Source organism: Lemur catta, chromosome 4, assembly GCF_020740605.2.
Source record: "Lemur catta isolate mLemCat1 chromosome 4, mLemCat1.pri, whole genome shotgun sequence".
NCBI classification, from domain to species: Eukaryota; Metazoa; Chordata; class Mammalia; order Primates; family Lemuridae; genus Lemur; species Lemur catta.
The window spans coordinates 65,737,647-65,751,470 of NC_059131.1; the positions used below are offsets into that span (position 1 = coordinate 65,737,647).

A 13,824-nucleotide genomic window follows, 5' to 3' on the forward strand; every position below is an offset into this window, starting at 1 on the left:
TCTGAGGGAATCTACACATATTTTCTCTCTAGTCCTTCCTGTCAGACCAGGACACACTGGCTTGGGTTCTGCACATCCAGGGTCCCTTCTGCCTGGCTCCTGTATCCATGGACTCTGCACGAATCTCCCTGCCTTTCTCTGCCCTCTGTTCTTTCTCTTAACCTCACAGATTCAGTATTTCTCCTCTTTACAGAATGGCCATGTAAGGGCTAGGGATACTAAGACGTTCAGATGCTCTTGCACTAAGAAAGCACAACTGCAGCCCAGTGGGGAGACAGACAAATGCATAGTTGTCTACGATTCAGTGTGGTGAGGGCAGTGATGGGCTGCGCCCAAGCTTCACTGAGGAGGGAGATAGAGGATAGAGGAGCTTTCTAGAGATGGGAGTAACTGTGCTGGGCTTTGAAGGGGAAATAAGAGCAGGCAAAGAGCAAGTCAGGGCATTCAGGCAGAGAGAAAAGAAAGTCACAGTTACATGGGTCATCAGGAGCTATTCAGGGGACTGTAGATTCAGGTTGTAATAAAGTATGGATTGATAAGGGCAAGGTGGTATTGAGAAGATGTCCTTGTCATTCTCCTTAAGGCTGTGGGGCCAGTGCAGGACTGACGGAGATGGCTGCTGAGCACAGAAGGGAAAAGAGTCCTCCCTCCAGCGGGAATCCTCAGGGGCATAGGATGCCCTCCACAGCTTTCTACAAGCGGAATTCCTGACCCACAGGCTTAGAAGATCACGTTCAATCTTATGTTCTTGTGATACTAACTGAAACATTCCTTTCAATTTAGATCTTTAAAAAGAGAGAACCCAGACCTAAGTGAAGATGTGGTATTAATAAGAGCTTTACGAGACTCAAACTTGCCAAAATTTCTAACAGATGATGCTCTTCTGTTCAGGTAAGTTTCTAGATGTTACATAATAAAGTGTAGCTATCATGTGTAAGTAAAGCGGAGTCTCATCTTCAATTATTTCTGCCTCTAACAAGATAATAACTTTCTCATCTTTTCTGTACATACTTATTACAGTTTAAGAAATACTAGTTTAAAATAAAGATACTAAAGTTTTGACATCATTCCAATCACTTATTTTTTTTTCAGAGTATTAATCACCAGGCTGTGTGCTGTACAAATAAGCATTTGCTTAACAGGTTCCTGAACAAAGAGAAATTTCTGATCCCAAAAAAAGTCAGCCTTGAGGCTTAACAGAAATGTGATTGCTCTGATCTATTTGTTCATTAGTTATTTAATTTTATGTGTCTCCAAGGTATACATGTACATAGTTTTAAAAATAAAATAGTTTCATAAATTAGTCTCATGGAAAACAACAGTTCCCTGCCCTTTACCAACTTCCACTTCCCAAAGACAATCATTTTTCAACTCTTTTATTCATTTATTTTACTAGTCCTCTCCAAACTTCTTAGCACCACGTTTCTGTCATTTCTTGATTTTTCAGGTTTAGATATTAAGTTACTAAATGAGAGATGAGGATATGCGCTTGCACTTCTTCCCCTCCACCCGTCCTCTGTCTAGTTGTACGGCAGTACAACTTGAGCTAAATAGCCAGGCAGAGTTTCCATAATTTACTGTAGCTACAAAATCATACAAAGTATCAGAGAAATGATAGATCCCCGTATAGCACATAGGACAGACTAATGCTGTACATGTTCAGAAGAAAAGGAGATCAATGAGAAAAAATAAGACTCATAATACCTAATCAATTAATTGTAACTAATATGGGAAAATATCAATGACCAATGGTTACTAATTGATTCTATTTTTGTTTCATCAGTGGAATCATATCTGACCTTTTTCCTGGAGTCCAAATTCCAGAACATGATTATGGTATTTTGCAGTCAACAATTGTGGATGTTATGAATGGACAAAATCTTCAGCCTGAGATATGTATGGTTAGAAAAGTGATACAGTTCTATGAGACTATGCTAGTAAGGCATGGTGTTATGTTAGTCGGGCCAACAGGAGGTGGCAAGACCACAGTTTACCGAGTACTAGCAGAAACTTTAGGGAATTTACAAAAACTTGGTATAGACAATCCCTTTTACCAAGCAGTTAAAACATACGTTCTCAATCCTAAATCAATTACAATGGGTGAGTTATATGGTGAAGTTAATAATGTAACCTTGGAATGGAAGGATGGTTTGATGGCACTAAGTGTCCGAGCAGCTGTGAATGATACTTCAGAAGACCATAAATGGATCATCTGCGATGGGCCAGTGGATGCTCTTTGGATTGAAAATATGAATACAGTGTTGGATGATAACAAGATGCTTTGCCTGGCTAACAGTGAGAGGATTAAACTCACACCTCAAATTCACATGCTTTTTGAGGTAAGTATATGCCTTACTGTGGAGTGAAATTTTCAAATTGCCATACCATCATTAAATTTTTTTCTCATGCTGATGTATCATTTACTATCTGTAATGCCTACCATGGTGTTTTGTCTACTTAATAATTATTAAATTATCCTTTTGTAATAGATTATTAATCCTTACAATCAAAGTATCTCAATAGAAACAGGAAATACAATAAATTCTGGCTTCCCTAGTACTTGCTTTCCCTTGGAAAGAAAGATGTGTGTGCGTGTGTGTGTGTGTGTGTGTGTGTGTGTGTGACTACATAATTTGAAATGCTTTGTAAGTAAAAAAAAAAAGTTATATTTAATATGAAAAAATTATCCCATTGTGGTGCGAATGTTTGATGAGGGATCAGAAAAGGAATGTGGACCAAATACAACTATAAAACATTATGGAGGGTACCACTCCTGTTCTATTCATTCCTCAAACACTGATTGAATTTCTGTGATATGCTAAGTATTAGGCTAGGGATTCAGATACAACAAAGAAAAGGGAAGAAGAGAAAAGCAAAGAGAATAAAAGAAAAAAAATCACTTATTTCCGCTCATAGGATTTGACAAAATCCTCCTGTGTTCATTGGCATTGGCATTTTTTTCACTTTATGCATCACTTAACTTTCCTTCTCCATTTCTAATTACTTATTGCTCTCCCACTCTCTTCTACATAAAGCCTTTCAGTATTAAACTTGAAAAGTGTGAATCATTTTAAAAGTGTGAATATTGAAGTTGGAGGAATAAGGAAGTATCATATTACTGTTTCCTGTTCAACTTTCTGCAACTTTAGGTGCAAGATCTAAAGGTTGCCTCCCCTGCTACAGTCAGCCGCTGTGGAATGGTGTTTGTGGATCCTGAAGAACTGAAATGGATGCCTTATGTTAAAACTTGGATGACTGGAATTTCTAAAAAAGTAAGTGCAACCAGACATTCCCCGATATCTCCATATGTCAGGCTCACATTGCCCTCGAACGCACAAATAGCAATAGGATAAGGCCTCATTGTGCTTAATTGAGGGAATTCTATCATTTTACCTAGTCCTTCTCCCTAAAAATTCCTGGAGTGCTCCAGGAATGTTTATATACTCCCTAAATCTGTTCTCATTATGTGTTACCTCTGCCTGCCAGCCTGCCTGCTCACTCTTCTTCCTGCCTGCTGTGTCTGGTTTCTCCTCAGACCAGCTCCTCTCAAGTACAGACACTTCCTTGAATCCCTAAAAACACAGCTAGAACAGCCCGAGGCGTTGGAGAAGACTTTGCAGAAAGCTTGGGAGTAATGAGAGGGAATCACAATGCAGAAAAAAATAATTTAAATCCAGACACTAACTGCCTTGTTTTTAGATTTTAGTAGCCCCTAACACTTCTGAGAGGGAAAGAGAAAAGAAGATCAGTGATTATAGGTTCAAGACCTAAGACACATCCTAACCTTAGAGGTACAATTCCACCCAAAGTGAAGGAAAGTGTATACATTATTATTCAGAACAACTTCATTTCATATTATTCTCCGTACTCCTTCCATTCTAAAATAGGATGTTTCTCTTTACCTTAGCCTAACAAGTGGTCCTTCAAGGTGTTCCCCACCCCCATCCCATCCTCCACTCCAAGGAAGCCATCTTCTTCTCTGCCTCTCCCTTTCCAAAAATGAATCAGAAAACTATTGTTTTCCTTATTTTTAGGCATAAACATTTTACAAATATTGTAGTCTAGTCTAAGAGTACCTTATTAAAGACTATAAGTCTCAGAATTGAGAATTTATAATGGGCTACCTTAATATTTTAAACCTTCTTAAAGTTGCTTCTTTTCTAAATTAACAGATTTTATTATACTTAGAGCAGTTTTAGATTTGCAGAAAAAGTAAACAGAAATGAGAGTTCCCATGTATTCCTTCTCCCCCAAACACATTTTCCTCTATTATTAATTGCATAGATGTGGTACCTTTGTTAAAATTGGTGAACTAATATCAATACATTAAAGTCCATAGTTTACATTGTAGTTCACGCTTTGTGTTATACCATGTATGGGTTTTGAAAATGTACAATGTCATGTTTCCGCCATTCCAGAATTTGCCATTGTCAGTGTCTTGGATTTTATCCATTTTAATAGACATATAGTAGTATCTTGTTTTAATTTGCAATTCCCTAACAATATATGGTTTGAGCATCTTTTCATATGCTTGCTTGCCATCTGTATATCTTCCTTGGTGAGGCGTCTATTAAGGAAGGTCTTAGGCCTGCTTTTTAAATGGGTTGTTTGTTTTCTTATTGTTAAGTTTTAAGACTTCTTTGTATATTTTGGATACAAGTCTTTTATCAGATCATGCCTTTTGCAAATATCTTCTCCTAGTCTGTGACTTGCCTTTTTATTCTCTTAACAATACTCCTATTTCTCTTTAGATTATACAAATATTTTACCTTTTATTCTCTTAACAATGTCTTTCACAGAGAACAAGTTAGTAATTTTAATGCAATCCAGCTTATCAATTCTTTCCTTCATGGATAGTGCCTTCAGTGTCATATCTAAAAAGTCACTGCCAAGCCTGAAGTCATCTAGATGTTCTCATATGCTATCTTCTAAATGTTTTATATTTTGTGTTTTAAATTTAGGTCTATGACCAATTTTGAGTTAATGTTTGTGAAGGATATAAGGTCAGTGTCTAGATTAATTTTTTTTTCTTGCATGTGGATATCCAGTTTTTCCAGCACCAGTTGTTGAAAAGACCATCGTTTCTCCATTGGACTGACTAAAATCAGTTGACTATATTTATGTAGGTCTGTTTCTGAGCTCTCTATTCCGTTCTGTTGATCGATTTGTCTGTTCTTTCATCATTATCACACTGTCTTGATTACTGTTTCCTTAAAATTTAATTTGTTTAATATTTTGTGCTTATACTCCTTGGTATATATTGAAATATATAGATTTTAATCAACCTGTTTCTAAACTTAATTATATATTTCATCTGATCCTGATAAAATGTTATTTGTTTGTTTCATTTTCAGCTCACTGAGGAAACCCAAGAATATATATTGAATCTTTTTCAACGTTATATTGATGATGGTTTAAATTTTGTCAATAAAAAGTGTGGCCAAGCAATTCCACAAGTGGACATCAGCAAAGTTACTACACTTTGTTGCCTGTTAGAGTCCTTGATACTTGGGAAAGAGGGAGTTAACTTGACAATGGTATGAAGGGTTTCATTATTGCTATGAAGCTTGGAAAATGAGATTATTATATAGATTTTTTTGAGAATAAGCAATCCCAAATTTTCTAAAATATGATCATTTTATATTCAAGTTAATTTTTCAGGGGACTAATGACTATGATTAGATTAGATTCTAACTCTAGAATCTCAGAGTTAGAAGGAACTGTTAGAGAAACTATAGTTTATTCCTCTACTCAATTTTGAATTTCCCTATAGTCTACAACATATTCCCAATACAACATATTCTCAATCTGCTTAAATGCCTTCATGTAGGCATAAACAAAGTTATAATAATCAGTTGAAAGACAGCCTTGGGCTTTTTTTTTCTTCGATATGCCTTGCCATTCATTCATTTTCTCTTCAGTGTTCCATTATGTATAACTATAAGAAAACACCACTCTGTGAAACATTGAATGAAGTGTAGGAAATATACACTGTGCCCATTTAAAAATGTGTGCATCTAAATGAAAGAAAAATGTTTTTAGGTTTTCAATTTAGGATTCTTCTTATGTTTACATATAAAATATTAAATCTGCTTCTCTTTATTCTTTCAGGAGCAAGCAAAACTGAACACTGTACTATGTCAGACTTTTGTATTCTGTTATTTATGGTCTTTGGGTGGAAATTTAACTGAAAACTACTGGGATTCTTTTGATACATTTATTAGAGCACAATTTGATGATAATCCTGATGCCAGGGTAAGAACCAGATAATAATTGCAAAAAGAAAAATAGTATCCTTAATAGAGAAACTTTGCAGAGAGCACCTTTACTACGTGATCAATTCAACCTCATTAGTATCAAGACAAAGCTGTGCCTGCCTCCTGATGCAGGGCACTGTGAAGATGGAACCTTGTTTCTGTGATATTTCTTTCAAAAATGCACAACCTGAATCTAATCATGAGGATATACCTTGAAACCCAAACTGACGAGTATTTGATAAAATAAACTGGACTATATTCTATAATCTCAGAGTTAGAAGGAATTTTAGAGAGCTTATAGTTTATTACATTCTCCAAATATGTCTGTCATGAAAGACAAAGAAAGTTGAGGAACTTTTCTGGATGAAAAGAGACTGAAGAGAGATAATTAAATCCAATTCATGATCCTGTATTGGATCCTAGACTTGGAAAATATAGCTATAAATTACATTATTGGGAAAATTTGCAATATTTGAATATAGAATGTAAATTACATAATGATATCAGTGTTCAATTTCCTGATTTTGATTGTTATATAACTGTGGTTATATAAGAAAATATCTTGTTCTTGGAAAATACACACTCAACTATTTAGGGTAAAGTGGAATCTTGTGTACAACTGATTCTCACAAAGTGAGAGAAAGGCAATAATAAAGCAAATAGGGACCAAGCATGGTGGCTCATGCCTGTAATCTCAGCATTTTGGGGAGCCAATGTGGGAGAATTGCTGAAACCAGGAGTTTTAGACTGGCCTGGGCAACACAGTGAGACCCTGTCTCTACAAAAAATGTAAAACAATTAGCTGGGCACGATGGTGCACTCAGTACTAGCTACTCAGAAGGCTGAGGCAAGTGCGTCACCTGAGCCCAGGAGTTTGAGGTTACTTTGAGCTATATGATCACACCACTGCACTCCAGCCTCAATAACAGAGCAAGATCCTGTCTCTAAAAAGAAAAAAAAGCAAGTAGGGCAAAATGTGAACAGTTAACCTAGATAAAGGGTATATGAGAGTTCTTTGTCCTAGTCTTTTAGCTTTTCTGTAAGTTTTTAAAAATATACCAAATTTAAAAGTTATCAAAAGAGAGATAAGGATTCCCTAAAATTCTGAGACCAATGGATGAAGATCTTCTAGCAAATGTGAAACCCCGCTGGATCCTCAAAATGATTGCATCAGACTGAGGACAGCTGGGAGTTTGAGACAGACACACATACCCCACTAGTTCGAGGGGAGTAATCTGGGACCATCAAAGGGCAGCAGGAGATGGCCAAAAGCAAGTATTTAGCATTCAATTCAACAAACATTTATTGAAAGCCTATCCCATGGTAGGCACCATTCTGGACACTGGGACTAAAGCAAGTAACCAAAGTCCCTAACTTCATAAAGCTTACACTGCAGTGAGGGGAGTCAGGAACAGGCAAATAAATTTGCATATATCAGGTGGTGGTAAGTGCTATGGAGAAAAATAAGGCAGAGTAAAGATGATAGGAAGTGCCTGACGGCACTGAGGAACTATTAATATTTTATGTATGGTAGTCAGGAAAGCTTCGCTAGTAAGGTTATGTTTTTACAGAGTCTTAAAGAAAGTCAAAGAACTAGTGATTATGTAGGGGCAAAGCATTCCAGTCAGAAGGAAAAGTACAAAGGCTGTTACTCAGTAAGGTACCTGGCAATTTTGAGAAACAGCAAGGAGGCTAGTAAGGTCAGAGCAGAATGACCAAGTAGGAGTGTGGTAAGGGATGAGGTTAGAGAAGTAGCAGGGAACAGAATATGTAGGGCCTTATATGCCCTTGTAAAGACTTTAGCTTTTCTCCTTGGGTAATAAGTAGCCATTGATATATTGTGACCAGAGCATATTTATTAATAACAGAACAGTGCAAGCCCCTGTCCTGGCAATGGTCATGCCATCTGGGCAGCAGGAAGGAATCCGGATGCAAAGTTGGTTTCCTCTTTCTGTCTGCAAGTCCCAATGAATGAGCTATTGAATTTGTATTCTTTGTCCAGTTAACGGCCTTACAGCCCTGCAGTACTACTCAGAACTTAGGAAGCATTATATATTCTTCCTTCTCTACTCACCTCCCTATAGCCAATAAAACACTAAGTTCAATAAATTTTATCTCGTAAATATTTTTTAAAATATGTCCTCTTCTCTTCAACCTTACTGCCTCTGGATAACTCAGGTTCTTATCATTTCTTTTCTGTGCTACTAAAATAGACTATTTATTATTCCCTTGCCTTTGGTCTAATCCTATCTAACTCACCCTCTCTACAGTGTTTTTAAAATTACAGGTCACAATCTATTAGTTGGTCACAAAATAAAGTGAAAGGGTCGCAACCCAGTTTATAAAAAGGAAATAGCCACTATCACAATTTTTAGTCAACACTATATTGGAGATCCTAGACAGTGCAGTAAGTCAAGAAAAAGAAATAAAGCACAGACTTTTAAAAGGAAGAAGTAAAACTGTCAATATTTGTAGGAAATATGATTTAATATATAGAAAATCCTAAAAAAATCTACAAACAAATGATTAGAATTGATAAGTTAAAATAGCAAGGCCATTAGATACAAGGTCTACAAAAAGTTAACAAATGAAATTTTAAAACAATACCATTTACAATAGAAACAAAATATCAACTACTTAGGAATAAATCTACTGAAAGATATGAAAGACCTCTGCACTGAAAACTATAAAATATTGCTGAAAGAAATTTTTAAAGATTTAAATAAATGGAGAGATATACTATGTACATAGGTTATAATACTCAGTATTATTAAGATGTCAGTCCTCCCCAGTATATTCTAAAGCTTCAAGACAATTCCAATCCCAAACCCAGCAGACTTTTTGTGTAAACTGACAATCCCATTCAAAAAGTTATATAAAAATGTAAAAGACCTATTGTAATCAAGACAAAGAAGGAAAACAAATGTGAAGGACTCAAAGTACATGACTCTAAGAATTCAAGGTAATAAGGCAACAATAATTAAGAAAGGGTGGGACTGGCGAAAGATAGACAAATAGGACAGAAAAACAGACTAGTGGTTACCTCAGAGGAAGATGCAGATGTGGCTGGTATTGACCAGGAAGTGGAAAAACAAGCTTTCTGAGGTGCTGGACATGTTCTATATCCCAGGGATGGTTACCTATATAAAAACTCTTTGAATTGGACTCTTAAAATCTGACAAAAGATGTTATGTTATACCTTAAGAGTTTTTAAAAATAAAATAGAATAAAAAAAGAGTAAATTGCACATGGTAGTGATAAACGTTATACTTGTCTGTAGATATACATATATATGTACATACTGAGTCACCACGTAAAATGAATTTCTTACTAAGAGTCACTATCAAATGAGCTTGAAACACCCTGCATTGTACAGCTGCCAGAATAAGCCTTCTGAAATGCAGTCTGATCATGTCACTTACCTGCTTAGAATCCCTCACTGAACCCTTGCTCCAAGCTCTTTAATAAGTGAAGATTTTCATAACCTGGCCCTTGTCTATATTCCCAGCCTTGTCTCTCATCATATGCAGGGCTCACATGGTTCCCAGCATATACAGCACTTTCCACGGCTTCAGCCTTCCAATCCTGTCTTTTTGGCCTGAACTTTGACCCCTTTTTCCCCATTTCTATCCCATTCCTTTTTTGTCCATCTGACTTCTGCTTGTTCTTCAAGTCTGAGCTATGGCATCACCACCCCTGGAAGCCTGAAATCTCCAGCCAACCACCAAAACTCCCCTGCAAGTAGAAATGAGCCATCCTTCCCATGTGACTGTAAAAAAACTCCCTTAGAGCCCTTATTTCCCCATAGGAATTAACTTAAGTGCTTATATCCCCCATTTGGATTACCAAGTCATTAAAGGCTGGGTCTCATTCAGCACTTGTCCAAGCACCAAGCAGAGTATTTGACATGACATGAGTCTTTGCATGGTGAATTAAAAGTGCTTTACACTTCTGATATGAGGTTTTAATATAATCAGTATATCAGATTTTCTTCATGCATTGTATTGCATGATTGTGTTTAAAGAATTAGTCTCAAATACCTAGATAACTACTTTTCTGCAAAGAAAAAAGAAATCCAAATCCATTTGTGTTCTTTGACTGCCTTTGTTTCTATGTAAATGTATCTATTGCCGTGTGTCAGTCTTGCCTATTGCTTATTGGAAGTGGTATTTAATTTTATACTTTAGCTTCCCAGTTCTGGTGATCTGTGGAGCATTCACATGGACTTTGACACAAAACGGCTGGATCCTTGGGAACGAATCATACCTACCTTCAAGTACAGCCAAGACATTCCATTTTTTGAAATGCTTGTCCCCACAACTGACACAGTGCGCTATGGGTATCTAATGGAAAAACTACTGGCAGTCAGGCATTCGGTGTTGTTTACTGGAATAACTGGAGTTGGCAAGGTAGGAAACCTATATCATGCATGAAGTTCTGTTCCCAAATGAGGGCTTGGTGGACTTAGAATTGTCAGCAACAGAATGATACATTATTTCTCAGAGGAAATTTTTTTAATTTTTATCACTTTTTCAGGAAGAATGTAACTATGATCAATCTATATTGTCCCTGGAAATTAGTCCAAAGTTTGCCAGTTTCTGAGTAAATCTTTAAGATTGATACTATATAAACCAGAGGACCCTGTAGACCAATGTTTGTGTTTAGAGGCTTTTATGTTGTATCCCTTGGTATCTCTGGGACTGCCACTGCACTGGCTGGGTGGGAATTGGCCAGAGAGGTTTGTGTCCCCAAAAGATTGTTGATAAAAATCAGCCTGTCTATTCCCGCCTATTTACTTCTACCTGACACAACAGTGGTATCATTTAAATGTTTTGGAAAAAAGTAGAATAGAGGAGGAAATACCAATTGTTTGGGCTTCTTGGTTTTGGAGGAGTCCACATAACAGCGATTCACTGTTTCTGCTCTAAATTATTTCTAAAAGAAATTTGGGTCTTTCTGTGACTCTTGCTATCAAATTGGCTTGGAGAGTAAATAAGATGAACTTGGCTATGAAACTAAAATAAAACTTTTTGCTGAGATAGAGCTGATTAGAATATTTCTTTGATTCTGATAAATGTAACAAAATGAAATCTCCAGTAAGAAAAAAGTAGACGTTTCAATCTGGCTTTAACTTTTCTCTTTTTATCCTATTTCTTATCCACTGTACTGAATTATTACTGATATTGACAATTGAAGGAGATTATATTGAATGTGAAATCAATTAACTTATTTTTTAATTTAAAGTCTGTGATTGCAAAGGGATTGCTAAGTAAAATTCAAGAATCAGCTGGTTATGTCCCTGTCTATCTAAATTTTTCGGCTCAAACTTCATCTGCAAGAACACAAGAGATCATTGAATCAAAACTGGAGAGAAAAAGAAAAAACATTCTAGGTAAGAATCATCACTTTAATTTGTCTCATAAAAATTATTCATTAAGCAGACAAATCACATAAACAGTGCATATAATAAAATGACAACTGGATATTTTCTTTGATTTATTTGTAAAGGTGATTCTAGATATCTTCCTTTTAACAAGCAAGTCATTTATTTCCATCATCACCTTCAACTCAGAACATCTTCAATCTCTGCCTCTCCAGGATTCTCCCTCTCTCTACCCACGCTTTTCCAACCTATATCAATGTTCCCTTATTTAAATCAAACTAACCTCTTTATATCTGGCACATTGAGTTGTCTGTGGGAATTAAAAATGAAAATTTTTGGTTTTACTTCTGTCAGCGCTTTCAACCAGGTATTGTGATATCTCCCTCACCCTCCCTTATTAACTGCTTAGATAAATAGCATGACTTTCTGGACACCTTCAGATATTTTGAGTCTGAGCCAATGTAAAGCTTCAATCCCAAACCCATTTTATAATTCTTCCTCTCCCCTGTTGTCAGCCAGGATGGCTGTCCCAGGTGCTGGAGGTGGAGGGGGGTGTGGGGTGCTCTGTACTCCTCCCTGCCCTCCCTGTAGGAGGCTGTGGTGGGTTGGGATGGGAGGGGGAGAAGGAAAGTAGGAGTGTGTCTTCTCCCTAACTGGCATTTAGATGGGCCTGTCTGCGGATGGTCCCTGTGTCTCTGGCTGGCGCTGAATGACTGTCCATGCTGTCTGTGAGGCAGGCTTTCAGGGACTCCCATTCGAGTTGTTTGGAGGTCAGGCATCGGTCTCCCCATTGAAAGGTTCCCTGAATCAGGGTCTCAGCCCCCACTCAGTCCCATCCTCTGGTGATCCATCCGCAGCTGCCTGGGTGGGGCACCAGCCAGGGCTGGGCTCAGCTGCCTTCCAGGCTTTGCACCATCCAGGAGGCCCTGTTTTACCAAGCAGAGGTGCTGCCAGCTACTTCACTGCCTCCTCTCTCTGTTCCCTCTTTCCTGTTCAGGTAAGCACAAGGCAACAGATGCCAGTCTGGTTTCTGGTGGGGGTCCCAGACCTCTGTAAATGATTCTCTCCGCTCCCTTCCCTGCCTGCTGGCCTGCTACTTGGCTTCCAGGGGCCGGAGGATGGAGTGGAGCACTGTTTACCTCTGTGACCTTGGAATCACCTCCTACAATTAATCCCAACCACAGGGATATGGCCATTTGCCTACCAGGTCTCTCTTTTCCCTGCTGTCACTCATTCTTTTTTTTCTGATGAGTGTGTACGTTGATTTTCTCCAAGATAAATGTGGCATTATGCAGCTCCCCTGTACCGAATCTCCCTCTCACGTGGTTGGGATGCTGTTGAATAAACTAACCCTATCTTCCCCGTGAGGGCGGTGTGATGGCATTTATGAAGGGAACCTTTGGCATTCTTCCTCTTCCTACTGTGGGAGGAAAAGGACCTTCCTCAGCCGTGCCCAGACCACACAGTTGGTGAGGTCGGCAGGTGTGGCTGGGATTGAGAAAGGTCCAGACCTCACTGGAGAACTGCCATCGTCATATGCTCTGAGAGAGAGGGTGAGGGGCCACCTGCCATGACAACATGGACGTCCTGGCCAGGCACACATCTCCCTGCAGGGTCCTGGGTGGGACCAGAGCAAGTCTCTTGTCCTCCAGGAGGACTCTGCTGGGCCCTCCTCACTCGTGAGAGAAGAGCTGAACTCCCTATGACCTACAGGGTGGCACTGAGTCCAAAGCCATGTCGCAGCTTTGTCTTACGTTTTCTAAGGGCAAGTCATAATTCTTAAATTAAATTCATTTTGTTTCCCCAGGAGCACCAGGAAACAAAAGAGTTGTGATTTTTGTTGATGATCTAAACATGCCCAGACTAGATCGCTATGGCTCTCAGCCTCCAATTGAATTACTTCGGCAGTATCAAGATTTTGGTGGATTTTATGACAGAAACAAACTGTTTTGGAAGGAAATACAGGTTACTTTAGGTTTTAAATTACTTGGTGTGTTTAAATTTAAACGTTAAGGAAATATGGTGTATTAGTTTGCTAGAACTGCCATAACAGATTACCACAGACTGAGTGGCTTAAACAGCAGAAATTTATTTTCTCATAATTCTGAAGGCTAAATGTCCAAGATCAAGGTGTTAGCAGGTTTCTCCTGAGGCCTCTCTCCTTGGCTTTTAGTGGCCGTCTTC

At 38.1% G+C, this 13,824-nt stretch overlaps 1 protein-coding gene across 1 annotated transcript in view; it reads left to right on the plus strand.

Moving 5' to 3' along the window:
• Nucleotides 1–13,824, plus strand: part of DNAH6 (dynein axonemal heavy chain 6) — a 240,745-nt gene that overhangs the window by 126,614 nt on the left and 100,307 nt on the right. The window contains exons 33-40 of the mRNA XM_045549959.1: nt 784–891; nt 1,784–2,339; nt 3,150–3,272; nt 5,355–5,537; nt 6,112–6,255; nt 10,445–10,666; nt 11,502–11,649; nt 13,448–13,605. Of these exons, the coding sequence (XP_045405915.1) occupies nt 784–891; nt 1,784–2,339; nt 3,150–3,272; nt 5,355–5,537; nt 6,112–6,255; nt 10,445–10,666; nt 11,502–11,649; nt 13,448–13,605 (1,642 nt within the window). The remainder of the gene's footprint in view (nt 1–783; nt 892–1,783; nt 2,340–3,149; nt 3,273–5,354; nt 5,538–6,111; nt 6,256–10,444; nt 10,667–11,501; nt 11,650–13,447; nt 13,606–13,824) is intronic.